This window comes from Plutella xylostella, chromosome 20 (assembly GCF_932276165.1).
Source record: "Plutella xylostella chromosome 20, ilPluXylo3.1, whole genome shotgun sequence".
Lineage (NCBI taxonomy): Eukaryota > Metazoa > Arthropoda > Insecta > Lepidoptera > Plutellidae > Plutella > Plutella xylostella.
Genome location: NC_064000.1, coordinates 4,301,949 through 4,322,600, shown reverse-complemented (window position 1 = coordinate 4,322,600; position 20,652 = coordinate 4,301,949). Strand labels below are relative to the sequence as shown.

The 20,652-nt window shown below is 38.1% G+C and overlaps 1 protein-coding gene across 1 annotated transcript in view; it reads right to left on the bottom strand.

Annotated features, from left to right (window-relative positions):
* Window positions 1-20,652, bottom strand: part of LOC105391749 (anillin) — a 58,594-nt gene that overhangs the window by 10,091 nt on the left and 27,851 nt on the right. Inside the window, 9 exon segments of the mRNA XM_048628323.1 lie at window positions 347-437; window positions 836-935; window positions 937-983; window positions 1,293-1,448; window positions 4,249-4,395; window positions 4,977-5,058; window positions 13,517-13,700; window positions 14,324-14,543; window positions 17,310-17,593. Of these exon segments, the coding sequence (XP_048484280.1) occupies window positions 347-437; window positions 836-935; window positions 937-983; window positions 1,293-1,448; window positions 4,249-4,395; window positions 4,977-5,058; window positions 13,517-13,700; window positions 14,324-14,543; window positions 17,310-17,593 (1,311 nt within the window).

The window sequence follows — 20,652 nt, the reverse complement described above, 5'->3', positions numbered from 1 at the left end:
TGATACGACTATTTTTTTGGAAAACACGACTATTTATGACTATTTCACGACTAATTTTTGGCATCATCAGAAATAGTTTCTATTGAGTTTAAATTTTGGAGGATTATAGCTCGAGGGACGTGAACTCGGCGCAGGACCGACTGCTTTACATGCCCATCCGACCTGCGTTTCGGACATCAGGTGATCAGCCTTCTATGTCCTAACCAAACTTAGAACCACAATTTAGAAACACAAATTGATGGTCCCACCCGGGAATCGAACCCGGGACCTCTGGGTCATGAAGCGAAGCTTCTACCACTAGACCACAGAGGCAGTTACAGAGTAAATATTTAATTAATAAACTCACTGGCTAACAGCAGCAGTCGTTCCCCCTCGGCCTGCTCCGTGGAGCCGCTGAACTCCACCGTCGATGCGCACAGATTTAGGGCTTGACTCGCCTGGAAACAACAAACAACACTCATTATGTATATCAAAATAAGTACAATAATGGAACGCAATAATGACTGACATCAAAGATATTGTTCCACCGACCTACATGAATATAATAATATATTTTCCAGCGCGTAAATTTCAAATTTTTCATGTCTAACTACGTGCTACGCGTGATAGGTAGACATTTAATACTACGTTGTTGGTGGAGACGCTATTCGTCTATTACAACTTACGAACGCGCTCCGAATCCTGTCTTATCATTGCTCCGCACCATGGCCGCTATTCTTCTTTCACGACGCGAATGCTATGTCTACATGTGTACACTGCTCTGCCTAGTTTGGGGTCGGATAACGAATCGGATCGGATCTCTCCACATGTTATATATCATATTACAGTCCAGTACCTGTGAGATGACGGTCTGCTGCTTGCTGATCTCGGCGTGCAGGTCCTGTATGCGGCGGCGCACGGTGGTGGCGGCGGGGGGCGCGGCGGCGGGAGGGGGGGGAGGGGGAGTCGCGACGGACTGTGCGCATCGGGGTCGATGGTGCCGACTGGAAGATGATGCAAACATTAGGGTCTGACTGACTGTATTTTAAATTATAAAAACTGAAAGGTGATAGCTCGGTCAGGTAAGTGCCCAAAACTAACTACAACACGCAGATTAACAGCCATTCAGTGTCAGTACTAAAGATATCTTTGGCGTTTATATGCATTTAAAAATCACTCTTATGGTGAAGGATAACGTCGAAACAGTGAAGAAACGTGGGTATCTGTATGTGCCGGAACTCGGAATCCACCATCACGTTGATGGTGGGAAAAAATATTCGTGATCGTGAAGAAGCGCTAGGGTTGCCACTCACAGTGTTCTGCATGCGGCGGTAGAAGCTGACGCTGTGCACGAGCTCGCCCAGTTTATCCTGGGCTGGTATTGGCTGGCTCTTGAGCGGAGACTTGAACTGCCGCTGAGGAGTCCCGTCCTCGTACGTGAAGCTCTTTGAGGAGATGACGTTGGTGTTCTGTGGACAGAGGATTGCGATGAGTAATGAATCGGGAGGTTACTTTAGCTTGGCAAAAAGAGGTTGACAAGAGCCATCCAATAGGTCGTATTTACTGCAGCAGCGCTCTGAAATTTAGTTTTTTGGTAAGTAGTAAGTAGGGCTTGTAGGTTTGTTGCGTGTTACTGTTTTAAGTTCAATTAAGAGGGTATGCTTGGGTTTCCAGTGCTTCGTTCAGCTCGCAAGTTGTTCTCTTTCATGTTGCTGGCTGATGTCACGCTGTCCAAAGCGGGGTAAGTGACGGGACCAATGGGGTTGTTGAGGAAGTGGATAGATCAAGACTTAGTCGAAAAGGACCGAAACAGGCTTGGGCAAAAAGTGTGATGGGATCAGTCAGGATAAAGGATATATATATATATATAGTTGTAAATTACAGTTGTAAATTTACAATACGGTCTATGAATTTGAGGGTAAGTGTGCATTGCTCAATATCTCATGGGTAGTCTATATAGACATAGTAACATACCTACATACCTCGCCCTATATAGACAAAAAGCTTACACGACTGTGGAGAATTCTGGTGTAAAATCGATCTTCTACCATACAATAAATTAATTAGAACAGGTAAAGATCGCATCCAGTGGCGTGCTTTGGGAGAGGCCTACGTCCAGCAGTGGACTGCTTAAGACTGATGATGATGATGATGAATGAGAATAGGTACAAAGAAGAGTTGAGAAATCAATTCCCATGTCCAATACTCGTAGTAGTAGTGAACATAGGCATTTCGCAAAATTCCGTCCGCTTCTCACGCAAGAGATGCGGGTTGGAATCCCGGCGCTGACATGTACCAATGAGTTCTTTTAACTTAAGTACAATGTATACCATCGCTCTTACGGTGAAGGAAAACATCGTGGGGAAACCTGCATATCTAGATAATTATGTGAACCCACCAACCCGCAGTGGACCAGCGTGGTAGGAAATGGTCCAAGCTAAGGAAGGCAGTTTATACCTTGGGGATATGCACAAAGGTTCCACTCCCCCACCTTACACCCCCACATAGAATAAAATAGAATAGAATTGCCCATGGAGGTCACTCTCTTAATCAACGAACGAATACTTGTCAAAGGTCTCTACTTGAGAACTCCTCGACATCACTGTTATTCTATTCTCTGTGGAGGTGTAAGTACCTGCACCTGGCTCTCTCGAATGGAACCTTTGTGCATATCCCCAAGGTCTAAACTGCCTCACTGTTATTCTCTGGTGATGAATCATTAGAGCAAAAGTTAGCTAAAATCGCCTGAGTCACGTCCTTAGCTTACTACCTATATCATTTTTGAACACAACACCCTTTATAATTATAAATACTGACGCTTAGTACCTAGTTATTTTAGGGTCAATTTGTAATCGCTTAACGTATTTATGCCGAATATGGTATGAGCCACGCCGCCCAAACTGAACAAGGAACGAGCCACGCCGCCCAAACTGAACAAGGTTACACAATAATTATACTAATGTAGGGATATCTCACACACGGCCATCGGACTGCCAACCAGGCAGTGCTTTATGGCAAGTAGCTGATATATCAACTCAAATCTATATATAAATATATATATATAATAATAAATAAAATAAATATATATATATATATATATATTGCCTTGTTTAAACTTATTCATAATATTAAGATGTTAGTTACTAAGATTATTTAATTAGATGCTTAAGTTTCTCTATGTAACTTTTTAATCTGAAACACAGGAAAAACTCTGTTATTTCCTAGTTCAGAGCAGTATTTCACCTACCTTTAGATTTAAAACTTGACCTATTTTTAAAATATGTATTACCTATAGTTATCTGAATAAATTTATTCTTATTCTTATTCTATTCTTATTCTTATATATATATATATATATATATAAGAATAAGAATAGATATATATATATATATAGATTTATTTTATTTATTTATATATATATATATATATATATATATATAGATTTATATATATATATATAAGAATAAGAATAGAATAAGAATAAGAATAAATTTATTATTATATATATTTATATATATTTATTATATATACACGGCCATCGGACTGCCTGGTTGGCAGTCCGATGGCCGTGTGTGAGATATCCCTACATTAGTATAATTATTGTGTAACCTTGTTCAGTTTGGGCGGCGTGGCTCGTTCCTTGTTCAGTTTGGGCGGCGTGGCTCATACCTTATTCAACTTGGGCGGCGTGGCTCGTACCTTGTTCAGTTTGGGCGGCGTGGCTCCTACCTTGTTCAGTTTGGGCGGCGTGGCTCGTACCTTGTTCAGTTTGGGCGGCGTGGCTCGTACCTTGTTCAGTTTGGGCGGCGTGGCTCGTACCTTGTTCAGTTTGGGCGGCGTGGCTCGTACCTTGTTCAGTTTGGGCGGCGTGGCTCGTACCTTGTTCAGTTTGGGCGGCGTGGCTCGTACCTTGTTCATCTTGGGCGGCGTGGCTCGTACCTTGTTCAGTTTGGGCGGCGTGGCTCGTACCTTGTTCATCTTGGGCGGCGTGGCTCGTACCTTGTTCAGTTTGGGCGGCGTGGCTCGTACCTTGTTCAGTTTGGGCGGCGTGGCTCGTACCTTGTTCAGTTTGGGCGGCGTGGCTCGTACCTTGTTCAGTTTGGGCGGCGTGGCTCGTACCTTGTTCAGTTTGGGCGGCGTGGCTCGTACCTTGTTCAGTTTGGGCGGCGTGGCTCGTACCTTGTTCATCTTGGGCGGCGTGGCTCGTACCTTGTTCAGTTTGGGCGGTGTGGCTCGTACCTTGTTCAGTTTGGGCGGCGTGGCTCGTACCTTGTTCAGTTTGGGCGGCGTGGGTCCCTCGCTGCGGTCCAGTGCGTCGTCCAGCAGCTCGTCCAGCTCGCTGTTCATGTCGCTGGCCGAGGTCTCGCTGTCCGAGCGCACCGCCTTCTTGTACGACGTGTTGTTCTTCTTCACCACCTGCCGGGATGGGATGGGATGAATCAGAGATGGAAAACATCGTGAGGAAATCTGCACGTTTACAAGACCACCTGTCGGGTTAGAGGGGTGCTGGACTGCTGGTGGTCAACTCAAGTAAATGCATTTGACTTTAACAAGTCGCTAACGTAATTCGATAGCAATTTGTATGATATCTTGATCAGCGCCCCTGACGGTAACCTTAAATACTAATAAAACGCATACAAATTCAAGTGGCTTTTCTATCGAATTCGTATAATTATTTCGACAAAATTTGTTGATCGGGGTAGGCACTGCACGTTTAGCGTACTGCTGAAGGCGGATATGACTCATTCTGAACCTCTTTGCTTGGAGTTTGTTATGTTAAACTTGTAACATAATGTTATAGTTATAGCTGACTCTAAGTTTAGTGAATAACATTCCAAATTTGACACAGGCTTTCTTTATTGGAACCAAATTTAGCGGCATTGAGAGATTATTTTTATGTTTTAGTTTACCACAGCTAAGCAAGAATAAAATAATGCACATGCAAATAATACGATACATACTTTAGTATAGAAGTTACGTTATTGTGTTGTACTTACGTTCATAACTTCCCGACCAAACGAAGTCTCTGCCCAGTTGTCAGATTTGTTCAGTTTGTCGTTCTCGTAGCCATTTTCTTCACTGAAATACATAAATATAATATTAAAATTTATAGTGATGTTTTTTGACAGATAAATATTTACTTTCTATGTAACTAGCTGCTTTTATTTTCCTTATTTTGCTGTGTTATAAGGTTATACCTATTTATTGTTAATGTTGTAGAATTTCTCAGTGTCTTCAATTGTGTATAGATTTGTAAGTTTCTAATGTTTTTAATCGAAACACCTAATAAACAATCATTTTCATCTGACGGTTTATGTGGTAGTTACCACCTACTAGTTACCGTTCAATCCGGTAGTTCTGATTTTGGCACACTTGCTTATGATGGCAGCATTATGAATAATCCAAATTTGTAACCTTAAGCATAGCAGTCACTTCTCCTACCTAGTAATACTTTTGAATTTAACTTACTGTACTTAGTGGCAGTAGGTTATCCTGAATTTTATATTCTTATAACTGGCAACACAAAAGGTACCTCCTCCTCGTGTGTTGCAGTCAGCGACTGAACCTAATATGACTGGTCAATCCTACGGTGACAAGCCCTAGTCTAGCTGTAATGTTGGTCACCGACACGATAAGAAGCAGCATGGCAACAATCCTCCGCCACTTGGACATAGCCCTCTGCCGAGGTGGACCGCAACACAACGACCGCCGCCCAACCTCTGTCCTCTACAATTCCTATCTACCTACCTCCATATCTCAGACAGATGCCACAAATGCACTCATTTCTATGAGAACCGGGCGTGCCTAAATTTGTATAGGAATGATTATTTTTGACACTGACATTGACAGCTGGACGGAACTAAGGGTGGGTTGCACCATTTAACTTTAACTATTACAAACGTCAAATCTCTTGAAGATTGATCTCTCTCGTCAAGGGATTTGACGTTTGTAATAGTTAAAGTTAAATGGTGCAACCCACCCTAAATGTATGAAACAAAATTTGAACATATATGATCAACCTTTTGACACGCACAGTACCTACGTAGACTTGGGGAATCTAGTGTAATATTATGTATGTGCTCCATACCTTGTTTATAAATAGCTCATAATATAAGATACCTACTAGTCATACTAAGTATTTGTAGTAAATTTTCCTTGGTGACAATTTTGCGTACTAATGTCATTTCCGATGCATTGTGGTGGTCCATAAGGAGTCAGAGAAAGAGACAATATTCTAAATATATATATGTCGCAGGCATCTGGTTTAATCTCCTGTTTGATTGAACCGCTAGCCCGTTCATTGGATGTCGCTATTCAGTTGTATGACTAGGCCGAACGTTGATTGTACAAGCGTCACCAAACGTCCAACTAGTTAGCGGACTTAAAATCAGTCAGGTGGTGAATAAAAAAAATATGGCGTCTAACAGCGAACAGCTGACACAAAAAGCACTTGTATTGTTATTTTTTGCTAATAAATTAGCTTTAAAGTGCGTTATTTATGTTAAAATAGTGTGACAACATGGATTTACCTATTATTACACCGCCGGCGGATAGTTTCAAAGAAAAAAATGTGCTGAAACTGGATAATTATGAACAACAATATCAAGGTACGTTTATTGTTATTGTTTAGTTAATTTGTGAGATGAGACTCTGCAACATAGTCTTTTTGTTGACTCTTGTCTGGTCATGTTCATCCTAACCAGACATTACAAAGTTGCTATACTATATACCATTTAACGACTTCGCTGAATAACGTTCAGTCAAGACGTTGGACGTTACAGTCAACCACTTGACGAGTTGTTCTTTAGTCATTCAACTGAGTAGCGTCATCCAATGAACGGGCTAGCGGTTCAATCAAACAGGAGATTAAACCAGATGCCTGCGACATATACACAAAGTCGCTGCCACATCTCCCTTTAATTTAATTCTGTAAATCCGGACCAAGATTAAGATCCCAGAGCCCGAGATATATCTCGGTTTAAAATCTACCCTAACGTATCCGCTTCAAATCTCAAATTTAATTTTGTATATTTAAGTATTATTGTATGTAGGTATTTACACATTGTTCATAGTAATTATGTTGTATTTTCTCTTGTCTTGTCACACGTTACCCCTTTCTTTATACTTTATATTTCCTTTCAATGTGGTTGTCTGGAAGAGATTACTTTTAGTAATAAGGCCGCCGATTGTACCATTTTTCTTTTCTATGTTTGTGAAACTGTTTCTGTTTGTGTGCAATAAAGTGTATTTTATCTTTATCTTTTATCTTTATTTAACGTCAAACTCATAGAAATTTTGACGTTTGACGTTTTCGCGAGATCGCCAGAATACCATTTTTCCAAATTCACCCGAGATAAACATCATCTCGACCAAATCTCGGTACTGGAAATGATCTCCGTAACTCGGGAATCGGTACCCCGGTCTTAATCAAATATCTCGAACTCGGGATCTTCAGCACAGCAGTCACAGTAACTAACCACAATACAGCTGCATACATCTTCTGTTAATGAGTCTCATCATAGTGGATGCTAGGGGCGCTTGTTTATATGTAAAAATTTTCGTTTGCGTATAATAAAGGCAAGTGTTGCAAAAAGGGTAGGTATACTTACTAAGCCGAAACCACCACGGGCTTAGATATAACATGCTGCACATGCTGGTTTCGGCTTAGTATACCTTTTTTGCAACAGCCTGTATAAAAACTTGACAAAAGATATGATTATAAAAGATAGGTAACGGATGGGTGGTCCATGATGACAGGACAGGTGAAAGATTAAACCTGTATTAAAACATACAAATATGTATTTAACTTGTGAACCATAGGTTGGTTATACTGGTATCCAATGATAGTATAATTTACAATACCTATCTCGCACGTAGCAACATAATTTAAAATTGTCATTGCGCATTTGCAGGCAATGGGGTAATTAAAAATGCTACGTATCTTATTAATTGATGCTATCAGCTTGTAGTACTACTAATTATAAATTAATAAGTGGCCATATATTGCTTATTCTACAGCAAAATATCTTAGGTAACCAATTGCATTTCATTATTTCAAACTAGGTACCTATACATGTAGATATTAGACACGTAGTGAGCGCTTTCATAACGAAAGCTTGGTTAAAGCGTACCTACTTATGGATATAGGATCTATACGTATCGATCGGAAATTTAGAATTGACTCCCTTCGACAGTGTTTGCCAACATTACTCAAACTAACGGATATATTTAAATCTCTTGGGGCTGATTTGACAATAGTCTGATAAGTGTTATCTGAGGAATAAAATTGTTGCTGTCACATCTGAATGTTTGTATTAGACAATGACAGCAACGATTTTATTCTTCAGATAACACTTATCTGACCATTGAAAAATAAGCCCTTGGTTGATTATGATTTCTCCATCAGAGCGGCCAATCTCACTAACTGCAGTAGTAGATTATAGTTATTTGCCGAGTGTGTATACTTCAGTAACTCTACACACAATACACTTTCTGTACCTTGACAAACTAGCAAATCGGTTATTTCTTCATTCACACATTGACGATTTTAGATATTGACAAGGTACTATAATGTACATACAACAGGTGGGACAGCTCTACTGTGCTCAGTGTGACAGGGTGTTCAAGACGAAGTTCGGACTTGCCAGTCACATAAGAGCACATAACAGAGTGTAGCAAGAGTCGCTGTTGTCGGATACGACGAAGAGGACATCATCATCATCATCATAATGTAGATATGGGTACTTAATCAAGCTGTCTGTACTATATATCATCATTTCTGTTATATAACTATCATTGTCATATCCTTCTCGTTAGAGAAGTACTTATGTTCCTTGGTCATAGCGAATAATCAACACAGCTGGATAGAGTATTACTCTTTTTTGGAAGGTAGACATGTCATATGTCATGGTAATGGTCGGGATATTTTGAAGACACTGAGATACTGGAAAATAAAATTATCATCAACATAAATATGGTTGTTTATTAGTTTATATCGACTTCAGCCACAGCAAAATAAGGGAAATAAGAACAGAGAAATTGGGCAAAATCTTTTATTAACTTATTACAAAACATGTTAGTAAGATCTACTATTATCATATCACAGATAGTGAAACTTATTATTAAGAACTGGCGACCTGAAAAAGGAAATTATGTTTAAGTATGTACTATAACTAATAATTATGTTAGTAAAATGTTTTACTTGTACAACAGTTATTATGAAAAAAAACATAGTTTAGCTTGACTTGGCAAAAGATGCTTATGATATTTTTATAAACAGGAAAAAAACATGAGAGGATTATTCGTGAGGTCGACCGAGTCGACTTTTGGGAAAAATCTTCCCTTTAACAGACTATCGTATACGAATAATAACGCGTCACTTTTTTCTCCCATTTATAATTAGCAACTTTACTTTTGTTGCGTTAGGTTACGTTACATTCTATATTCACTTAATAACAGCAGATAAACACACAGGAAAAGAAACAATACATGAAAATGGCATCCGTTACATAAGTGGAGTAAGAAGCCATATGAATAGGGCGAGATAGTGTGAGTCAGTCCGCCATTTTTATATTGTTTCTTTATTTACGGGCGTTATATTGAGTATTATTTATGTAGTGTTAAAATGGCAGAAATGAATATTAGAAGTACTACTATTATGATTAGGAAAGTATACTTTATATTACATTATATCCATGTACTTAATAATCATGTAAAGAACAATTGAAAACGGTATTTTAGGTATATTACCTTATAAAGGTACTCGTAATAACCATCCATTTCGTATAATTTGTAGGTGTAATTAATTTGTTATAATGAGCACATATCTAGAAATGCATTGATATAATAGTGAAGATACTAATGTTAAAAGTTGTACATTTTACAAAAACATTACTTAAAAGTTTCCTACCTACAAACGTATGTACAACTACACTATGTAGTAATATTTATCTAATCTAATAGGCAACATACAGTCTTATTGATATAAATTATGATATATTAATTTTGTTTTCCTATCAAGCTCCTAATAATTATTTTGAATACCTAGTCTCACACAAGTTGCATGGTACCTATGTACAGTCTCAAAATTGTTTATACATAGAAGAACATCAAGTTGGATGCATACCCTTGTTTAATAATATGCCAAACTTATGTGAATAATTGAACTAACAAAAAGATATTTCCTTAAAGATAGATATACGTTTTCGAGTCCAATATCTAATGGCAAAAGATGGCGACGCCTTTTAAGGGAAAACAGGCGATAGTGCTTCAAAATTACAGTATCTTTCATATCATATATAACTGCCTCTGTGGTCTAGTGGTAGAAGCTTCGCTTCATGACCCAGAGGTCCCGGGTTCGATTCCCGGGTGGGACCATCAATTTGTGTTTCTAAATTGTGGTTCTAAGTTTGGTTAGGACATAGAAGGCTGATCACCTGATGTCCGAAACAGTGAAACGATCCATGCTGTCGGATGGGCATGTAAAGCAGTCGGTCCTGCGCCTAGCTCTCTCCAGTCGTGTCGGTCAATCCGTCCCATTGGGCTATGAGAGTGATGGAACAGAGAGTGCTCCTGTGTACTGCGCACACACTTGGGCACTATAATCTACTCCTGCGTAGATGGCTGATCTCAATTGAGATTGGCCGCCGTGGTCGAAATTCGGCTAGGAGGACATTATCTTTCATATGTCCACCTTCATTTTCAGTTTATATTTACATAGTGAGTGCGATAGACAGAAAGCTTAGCTAAGGGTGTTTTCTCATGACTCTCAGCACACTAATACATCACCCAGTTACTAAAATTGCTCACTGCGAGCTAAAGTAGGTACTTATGTATCTTTGAGGAAAATTAACTGTTAACAGGATGTAGCAAAAATGTAAGTAAGGGGAAAAGGGGTTGACTCAGAGGGGTCATGCGACATACTGCCAGTTTCTATAACTCTATCTATCCATAACTGGTAGTTACTTTCATACGATTTTGACAGATTGTTACTTTTGATTATGTCAAAATCGTATGAAAGTAACTACCAGTTATGGATAGATAGAGTTATAGAAACTGGAAGTTAGATACTACCTATACTGCCACATTTGCAACACCGTGTATAAGCGACAGTCGGTGCTGTGCCAAAATACATTTCGTCAGCAATATTACGTATTCCGATCAGTCCGTTAAATTTGGGCTCACTTTATTTGCATGAGGTTTGCACTTCGCCATCGATTTTTTTTGGTGGTCATAAAATGTAATGCTTATGGGATGCAAAGTAGTGACCCAGTTGTCACGAGGTACTAACTACGCGTATAAGTTGTAAGACAAACACTAGTGTAAATTATTAAACGGTTAGATATTGTTAGGTAAACCATTTTTTTCACCGTAAAATGTCATTTGGAAAGTCACAGGAAAGGAGTTATAGTCAAGCCACATCACATGAAAGGATTTTTCTTGATAAATCTAAATTAAAGATTTATTGTTATCGAATTAGTAAATTTATATATCTACCCCTACACTGCTATAACCGTGAAATATCTACATAATACTGTTCGTCTCTAGGTAAAGTCAGCTTCATAAGCAGTTATACACTTTTATACTGAAACTCACAAACTGTCTATTAATACATTCAAACATTGACGGTTTGTTAAGTAAGGTACAAAAGTGTATCTATGATCAAGGAACAGAAGTGTATAGCTGCTATGATGCTGACCGTACCGTATCAAGTCACACTCAGCAAAACAATTTTCCCAGTAACTGTGACAGCGCAACGAAATATATGGAAACAGAAACACGACACTTGGCGTCAGGTTGTGTTTGCATTTCACAACATTAGCAACGCGGAGAAAGCCGCCACTATGTCATCATGGCGACCATTAGTTATATCGCTACAGAATCTTGTAAACTTTGAACTCACACTCAGATCAGATATGCAGGTGTTGTAACAGTGGTGTAATAGATTTTGTAACTAGATTTTTACCCCTTTCGGCTTACTATACCACTTTTTCAACAGCCTGCACTTATACAGACTGTTGCAAAAAGGGTATACTAAGCCGAAACCTACATGTGCAGCATGGTATATCTAAGCCTGAAACTGAAATCAGAATTTGAAAATTCGCGAAAAAAAAAAACATTTTCCATAGAAACTTTGTTAGTCACGTGACTTTTTACTATGGAAAAAAATAATCTTTTTCGCGAATTTCCAAATTCTGATTTCAGTTTCGGGCTTAGATATACCATGCTGCACATGTAGGTTTCGGCTTAGTATACCAATTTTGCAACACCCTGTATCTGGCCACTTTGGCAACACCCAGTATATCTGATATGAGTTTGTGTTAAAAGTTCACACAACTTGAAAAACTACTAACTATCATATAGACAGAGGTATGCCACGTGCTATTTTATGTAGAGAGTAAAGTAGGTATTAAGGTTTTGTAAATATATTAAACTGCGAACTAAAGCCATTCTTGATAACATAAACAGACGAAAAATTTAACTTAACAATAGTTAAGATACTAATAAATATTCATGACTGCTTAGTAAACACAACCTTGTTCATTATTACACATATTGTGATCGTTGCAACACTTGGAGAAAACCTAATATAAGATTTGTCAGCAACTCTCCTTTGTTAAGTGAATTTGCGACAATAGCGCTTTGCCCGTACTTGTTTATCGGTATGAATATTTAGAACATATCTAGAATTGAACTATGTTTGACTTAGTTTAGAACCAGTTAGTGCATATTGCATTGACCTAGATAGCAATTTATCTTTGTCAAGGTCCTGTTATTGATTTTATCTGTCATTTTAAAAGCTATATATTAAACATATTATACCTAATTATGCAGTAATGATAGTATAATGATTAGTGTTTATGTATTCGAATACTAGCAATATTGCAAAATTTGTTCTAAAGGTTTTCTAATTAAGGCTGTATCAGTCTAAACTTTTAGCTATCTCAATATAGGCTAGCGCATACATATATACATAGGTAGTATACATAATTTAAGTAGCATTCGTTAGATCTATAGGTACATGTATAATTGTATATTATTAAGGTAAGCTGTATAATACTACTATATAGATTCAAAATATGAAACTTAACCTTTGATTTATATCCGTTTAAACAATTGATATGAAATCACGATACGAAACAAGTATATTCACACGAGTTACAAGTAGATATAAAGAGGTCCTTAGTATGCGTTAATAAGGATCACATTATTTGGCGGAACCTAAACAAAAAGTATAATCCGGTCGACTAACTCAATGTCAAACTCCATGCGAGACTCAACACGAGCCGAGTCATATCACAAAAACAATCGCCATTAAGTTACTTTACCAACTACATAAATATTTACAATATCTTCCACATCATCAGTCATTCCTCCTTATTGCGTAGCTATCACCACCAATCATCGCTTCGACTTCCGTTTCCGCCGGCGGCCATTTCGCGCGCGCGGCCATCTTGAATTCAAAACCGCGAAATATAACCTGCAAAATCAAATACACAGGAAAAAGAAGACGCATTCTAAGGCATAGTGTCCACACCTTGATCCACCACAGTCGGAGTACTCTTCTTGTGTGTGTGAAGTGTCTGTCTCTATGTCTGACAGATGCGGGTACAAGGACGGTTGTGCCACAGCTCCGTTTGTTTGAGGTTCCTTTTTGTTGTTAACTTTTATCCTTTTTACGTCCTCTAGCACTGACAGTACCACTGGCGAGTCTTGCGAACCTGAAATGCAAAAAACATATTTATTATAAAGAAATTCAATACTTACGTAAAATACCGGTTGTATAGAGAATTAGAGATATCTTGCCGGTGCATCTCCAAAAGCATTAGTTATCAAAAAACGTATGCTGATTCGATTGTTGTTAAATGCTAATTAGGTTTTTAAGCGTTGCATAAACATTGTGACGTCACCAAACTTGTTTTGCAGTTGTGGTTTTAAAAATAACATTCTAGGTTTCCTAAAGTGCATATTTTTTAATGTGATCGTTATAGTTGTTAGTCGCTATAGCATCGATGTGTGCAATTTAAATCATGGCAATACTCCAGTTTTATTGTCCAATTTATTTAATCGATTACTTCATTTGTGCTATTTTGCTAATCTTTATATGGTGTAATAAATAAAAGCTACATTCCACCGCTATATCTTTTCCAACTATGCTTGTTTTTGTTTGATTACTTAGTTTCACTTTTAAACTAATTTAAATTTTCACTACAGGCCAGTGCAGTGACTCATCACAAAAACTCTTCAATAGCAGGATTCGAACCCACACCCCTGTACTCACAGATTCACCATCGCCAAACCTACGGTGTCATTTAACGTTTTTCGTAGAAAGAAAACCACTCACTTCGTCTCTTAACCGGCTGCGCGGCGACCACCTCTCTCTCCTCATTCAGCTGGCTGACAGACTGGCTCTTGTCGAGGGTGACCTTGGGTATGTTGGCTATGATCTCCGGCCTCCGCGGCTGCAGGCTCAGGGTGCTGCCCATTAGCGGGGCGTCTTCCGAGGGGTCATGCTCGCTGGGGTCTTCGTCGGAGTCCGGGTCGGGCTTGGACTCGGGTTTTGGCTGCAAGATTACGGGGTTTGGTTAGTGTGAAATTTGAAAGACTCAAGGATTTTTGTGAATTTGACTTTGACTTTGAGTTCGTAATAGTAAACTGAAAAGTTCTATCTGCCATTGACAGTAAGTCACTGGAACTTTTTCATTGCTCGCGAGTGTATATTTTGATATTTCCGAATGTAGCAGACATTAGTAGTATGCCTTAGTAACAGTTATCTATATCTACTGGAAGAATACCTAGTTTGCTAACGCCTATTACATAGTACCTATACAATTTTTATACATAAGCTTCCTAAAGAATCGTATCTTTCGTGTGATGTAAAAGCGCTAAATGCCAACGTGAACATTCATAGATTCAAACTCAAATCATACTGAAGCTTTTACACAATACAAACACAGAAAGCTAATACCACATGTGATACTTTCTTTACGTTCTAAGGGCGTACACACAATGAAAGCTGGCTTCCAGCGCCAATCTGCCAGTCTCATAGTTTGAGCTGCACTAGTTAGACGAAATACAACGTTTCAGAGAGCTGTTAAGCAATCAGAATATTTATTACAACGGGATAGGGTCGGCTATCTGACACTATTTATTAAGAATAGCGTGCATCGGTGTTGGTAGCCAGCGTTCTATGTGTATGTGCCTTTATGTGGCGCTCGTGGGTTTTTATTTGTGTTATTGTAGGCAAGCACATTACGTAAGCTACTGTTCATCTTTACTTGGCCTGATAACCGTGTATGGGTACTGACAAAATAACCTTTATGATTTAGCCTTAAAGCAACATTCACTTTTTGATGTTACTTAGGTAGATACTCCCGAATATTCATTCACATAATGGTAAGTACCTATGTAGGTACTTACAAGTGAATTAAGTATAATATCAAATTAATAAATTAATAACCGTAATGTATTTTTCAATTAATCTAATGGCACATGGTTATCGACACATTTGCTTATCGATTACATAATTTTATCTTTAACCGGACGATTTATCCGGAAGTTAAAACGCAGTATATTCATGATTCCATATTGCAAATAATAATCCACATTATAAGCGTATACTAAACTGTGTTGTTCTGTAAACACTTCATAGCCAATCCGTTTGAACAGCTGCAGCAGTGGCCTAATTAATACAATACACTTTACTAACAAAAATTATGTACCCTACGTATGAAATAAAAACAAACAGTAATTAAATTTCACTTGTCCGATCACATGTGCCCTGAATTTTATAAAATATTCAAACAACAAAGCTAAATCCCATACCTAACAAACTCCTTGAGCTTTAGTGCCAATACGTCATCTCCATATAAAATTCATGACAGATGTGTCAAAAATCAACCACTACTCCCTGGTTATGCTCTAACCGACTATGAAGAAATTGGCACTTAACGTCTTCCTAATCTAATAAGAAGGAAGCTCGTAGGTAAATAGTCAAGTGTTCACCCTGTAGCTGCTAATCCATTACAATCAGCACTTTATAACTGAATACGGTTTGTAAAATACATGAGATTGAATCATTATGAAAGGTTGATGATAAGTTACGTATGCATAAGACTGGAAACCTAATCCAAGATTCCAAGATATACCTACTTACCTACCTACAGAACTGCTTTTTGCGTAAACTAACACACATCTAAATTTACCATGAACACTTCGTCTTAAGCCTAGAAATACACTACAACTCTAACACTTGAAAAAGCATTTCAAATCGTAAGAAACTTTACAATTACAAACAAGGCACATGTTCGCATAAGCTTTGAGCCGATGAGTTTGCACTCAGAACTTTGTTGACTTAAGCTTATTTACTTAGCAGAAATGATGGCGTGTAGTTATATGATTATGATTATGAGACATATTTCCTGTTGCTTTACTAATATTCCTAGGCTAAAAATAAGTACAGAAACAGGACCCTTCGTATCTGTACGATTTCAACTCAAACTTGGCCAGTAACTAAGCATATCAAAAAAATCTCGTTACCAATTTAGCTTGCCAAGTTAGAAACAACGAGTAGAAACTTATTTAAGTATAATGACTTCTAGGCAGGCATAAACAGTTTATTGTTACGATGTTAAGATTAGTTTTAGGTACCGACGGTATATCTTTTCTAACGATATCGATTTACAATCATTGTCACGCACTTTATCGATTTTGTAATTCGATACGCTACTGCAAATTGACGTTTTTTATAGAGAATAGGTAAGTATCGTCGCTTTGAGATTTTGTTATAGAAGTTCACTGATCTAAACCTATTTGGAAAAGTTAAAGATATCAACAGGAGCCATAGCTTTCTCAATCGTGTTATTATAATTCTGCTGTTCTGTGTTTTAAACATTATCTTTACCAACCTTGCACTGAGTAAACGCTAATGGTCAGTTTTTAAAATGTATTCGTCTTAACATGAAAGCTTATTATCTACAACTTGAAAGCTTTCATATTTAAATGAGCTAGGCTCGACAGACCACATTACTAAACATAGCGTTCCTTACATAAATTATAAGCGACATTTGTGTTTATAATTATCCTTTCACCAGTGCTTTTACTATTATACCTACTGGAAATACTGTTGTTAAGTTGACAAAGAAAGTTCTACTATCATATTCTATACTTAGGTACAGTATGTTACGAAAGCATACGTACATTTATGCTAAGGAAGCATTTTAATAGAACGGCATGCTTGCCAAATCGACAAAATAACTCGATACCTAAAAAGTTTTTGCCAAACCAAAGTATACCTCTACAACAGCTTATCAAACACCAAAAACGCTCACCTTATACTGAAACCGATTCTGCAGCATCTCCATCTCTTTCTCCCTCTCCTGTTTGAACTTGTTGGCTATAGTCGTCTCGCTGATCGTCTGTTCCTTGTTGAACAGCGCGGCCAGTTTCCCCTTGATCCCTCCCACCGAGCCCTGACTCCCGTGGTCGTTCGAGATGCTCTCTTTAGAGTTAGTTCTGGAGCTGTTGTTGGGGATGTTCTCTTTAGAGTTAGTTCTGGAGCTGCTGGTGGATGTGGAGGGGGCTGGAGCGACTGGTTTCGCCGGTTTTGGGTCGGCTGAAATAAGAACGCTTTTTTGGTTAGATTGTCGTTAAGTAAGTACATTAATAAATTAAGCGAACTTGTGTTAAATAAGTTAACCCCGTATTGATAGAACTTACAAAGGTTTCAGAGAGCTTCAAAAGAAGGTGAAAATGACGAAAGCTTAGTTTTTTAGTATAAGTCAAACTTGGTGTCCCTTTGTAAGGCTCGTGTAAACTGACAGTTCTATGAATACAAGGGTTATTGTGTCTTTACCATTAACCGGTTACAAAACATTACAAGTTGCAATATTGGCTTACGTTTAAAGGTAAAGGTGGGGCCTTTACGTAAATGCAAAGGTTGTTTCTATGGCTAGCCTATGGTTTTAGTATAATTATACGATAGAATTTATTGGTGCCAGCAACGCTAGTGCATGGGTGTAAATTTAACTGATTGTGTTTTTATTGTATATTGTTGTAACTATACGGGTCATTGCATTCTGTGTCACGCTATTATTGAACAGTATGCAGGTGCAGAGATTTAAATATTTTTTATAAATACTTTATAGGCACAATATTATTATGCTATTTAAGAAAATTTACCTATGCAATAATGCTACCTAAACCTTCAATAATACAAGTTTTCCAAGATTGCTTTAATTATGTATAACTACAGCCGATTTTCCTCGTTATTTGCAATATGGTTTTTCTCGAAGATTTAAATTTGTGTAAGTCCCTCATACTTATTGCTTGTCTACTTCTGCGTAAATAAGCCATATGGATAAAGTTAGGTACTGTACTAAAATCTTTACCACATAAAAAAATCTCATTTTGTATACGTTAGCTTATACCTAATAATTTACAAAGCGAAACACTAAATAAAATTTACTTTACTGTGCTGAGTGTGAACTAAAGGTCAATTGTTCTAAGAAGGTGGTTTCAAGTAAACAATTACATGTAATTCTTTGTAGGTCAAATTCATCACCAGTTTTTAATTAAATAAACGTGTGTATCTCTTGTGAGTTAATTTTTTTATTAAAATTGAGTTGAAGGTAATACTTTCCTTCCAGAGACTTTACTTAAATCAACTTTAGTTACGATTTCAAACGAGTCTGTAGATTAAAGCCGGGTATAAACCAGGGAATATCTTTAGTCTTCGTTTTTTAATCCACAGAGGATAAAGCTTTTTCTGATCTGGCTCTGTGTTCGTGACACTCTATCTTATTTCCATGTATATATTTACTCTGTCTGTGAGTTTCCTTTCTGGTGGTATTTTATGAGTTTATGACACTTAACTACACAGTTTCACACGAGATAAGGGCACAAAGCGGTAAATAAATGGTCAAGCCATTTTATCTACATCTGCATCCAGGAAGGATGTTCGTAATTATTGTAATACACCATCGTTTAAACTCGCACTATCTTCCAGTTAACCTTCTGCACTACACGTTTATAAAAAAAGTACTTATTCATAATAAAACAAAACCAACTCACAAGTCATTTAAAAAAAGAACAAAAACTTTTTGGAGATAAGTTTGCGCACTGGCCACCGACGAATAAAAATAAATCGAAAAAAGAATTCGATCGTTAACGGCCGGTTATGTCAACATCTCGCGCGCGCTGTTTATGGTAGAATGGCTGAAGGCGCCGCTTGCCAACCATTGGTCTACCACCACTAGTTACTACTCTAAGCTGCGTGGGTAACTAAGATGGCCTGTCGATGTCACAGCGCTTACGAGTAGCTACCGGATTCGGCCAGGTGTCCCCAACTTTTCAGGGCACCCGAAATTTGTTGGTTTACTTGCGGTTAGCACGTAACTACTTCAAAAAAGTTATTGTAACAATTGTTTCCAACGAATTGTTCGTAGGTTGTTTCTATGATTTTTCTGACAGACCAACTAACTGTCCGTTAGGATTAGGATTGTTTTTTAGACTGATACTAATGGCTTCGATACCATTTGTTTTCGACCACATCTAACGACAAATTAATAAGAAAACTCGTTAGGACACCACTTAGACCCCATTTAGAACAAGTAACAACACATTATAAATGGTTTAGAATGCCTGACATACTATTTGATACGTAATTAATGGGCGGTGCAAATAATACGGTCAAAAAAACTTCATTTCCTTTATAAAGGGCTTCTGTAAAAAACTTATGGAGTATGTTATTACAGGTTTATCAACTAAACTTGGCCCGTATGATGGCGCCACTGCTTATGAAACTTTTGACACGCATTAAAATGTCATTTAAAACCTTTATCATGTCCTAGTGTTTGTATATCCATCGGAAAATCTTCGCCTATCTGCCGTTAACACATGCGTGAGTCACCTAAGTTTCTTCCAAGTTTCTTTACCTTCTACCTCTCTGAATATCCTATCCATGCTCTAGATTTTAAACCCAACGCTGCATAAAGCACAGTTCATAACGCTGCACTCGCACGCAATGAAAAGGTATAACATAATTTTCCACAGCAGATGCCAGTCTATACATGGCAATAATGCGTACCACCTGTCTACGAGTCAAGGTTGCCAGCTTCTGTAGCAGCCTTGTGCCCGTCGATGGTGTGACGTCACCGTTTATATTCGGTAATACAGAGGCTGTAATACTAGCTTAACAAAAAACGGACGATCGACAGTCAGGCAATCGGTACGTTCAATAGTTTAATACAGCTAGAGACAGCTCGTTCCCGAACGACAGAATGCCACACCAATCTCTGGAGTAACAGTGCCGAGTGCAAACAAACAAAACCCTCGGATCTCCGGGGTCCCTCCGGGAAGTCATGAGCAACCTAGGTCGTCTACTGGCTTTCTGGCGTGAGCTTGGGTGGCTTAATTGAATTAATTTCACCACGTTAGTTGCCCACCTTGGAGATTAAATGCGGAAAATCAGCTCGCCATGATAGACAGCTGGAGACGTGGTAAGCGCAAGAGCAATTTCGAAACTTAGTTTTTAGTAAGCCCGTCCCACTGGGACCGGCAATTGTGATTATGATAAGTCGAAATCATTTAATTGAGTGAATCATAAATATTGATAATTATCTATACTCGTAGGTATTTGTACCAAATTATTGTTTTATACTTAAGTACAATTAA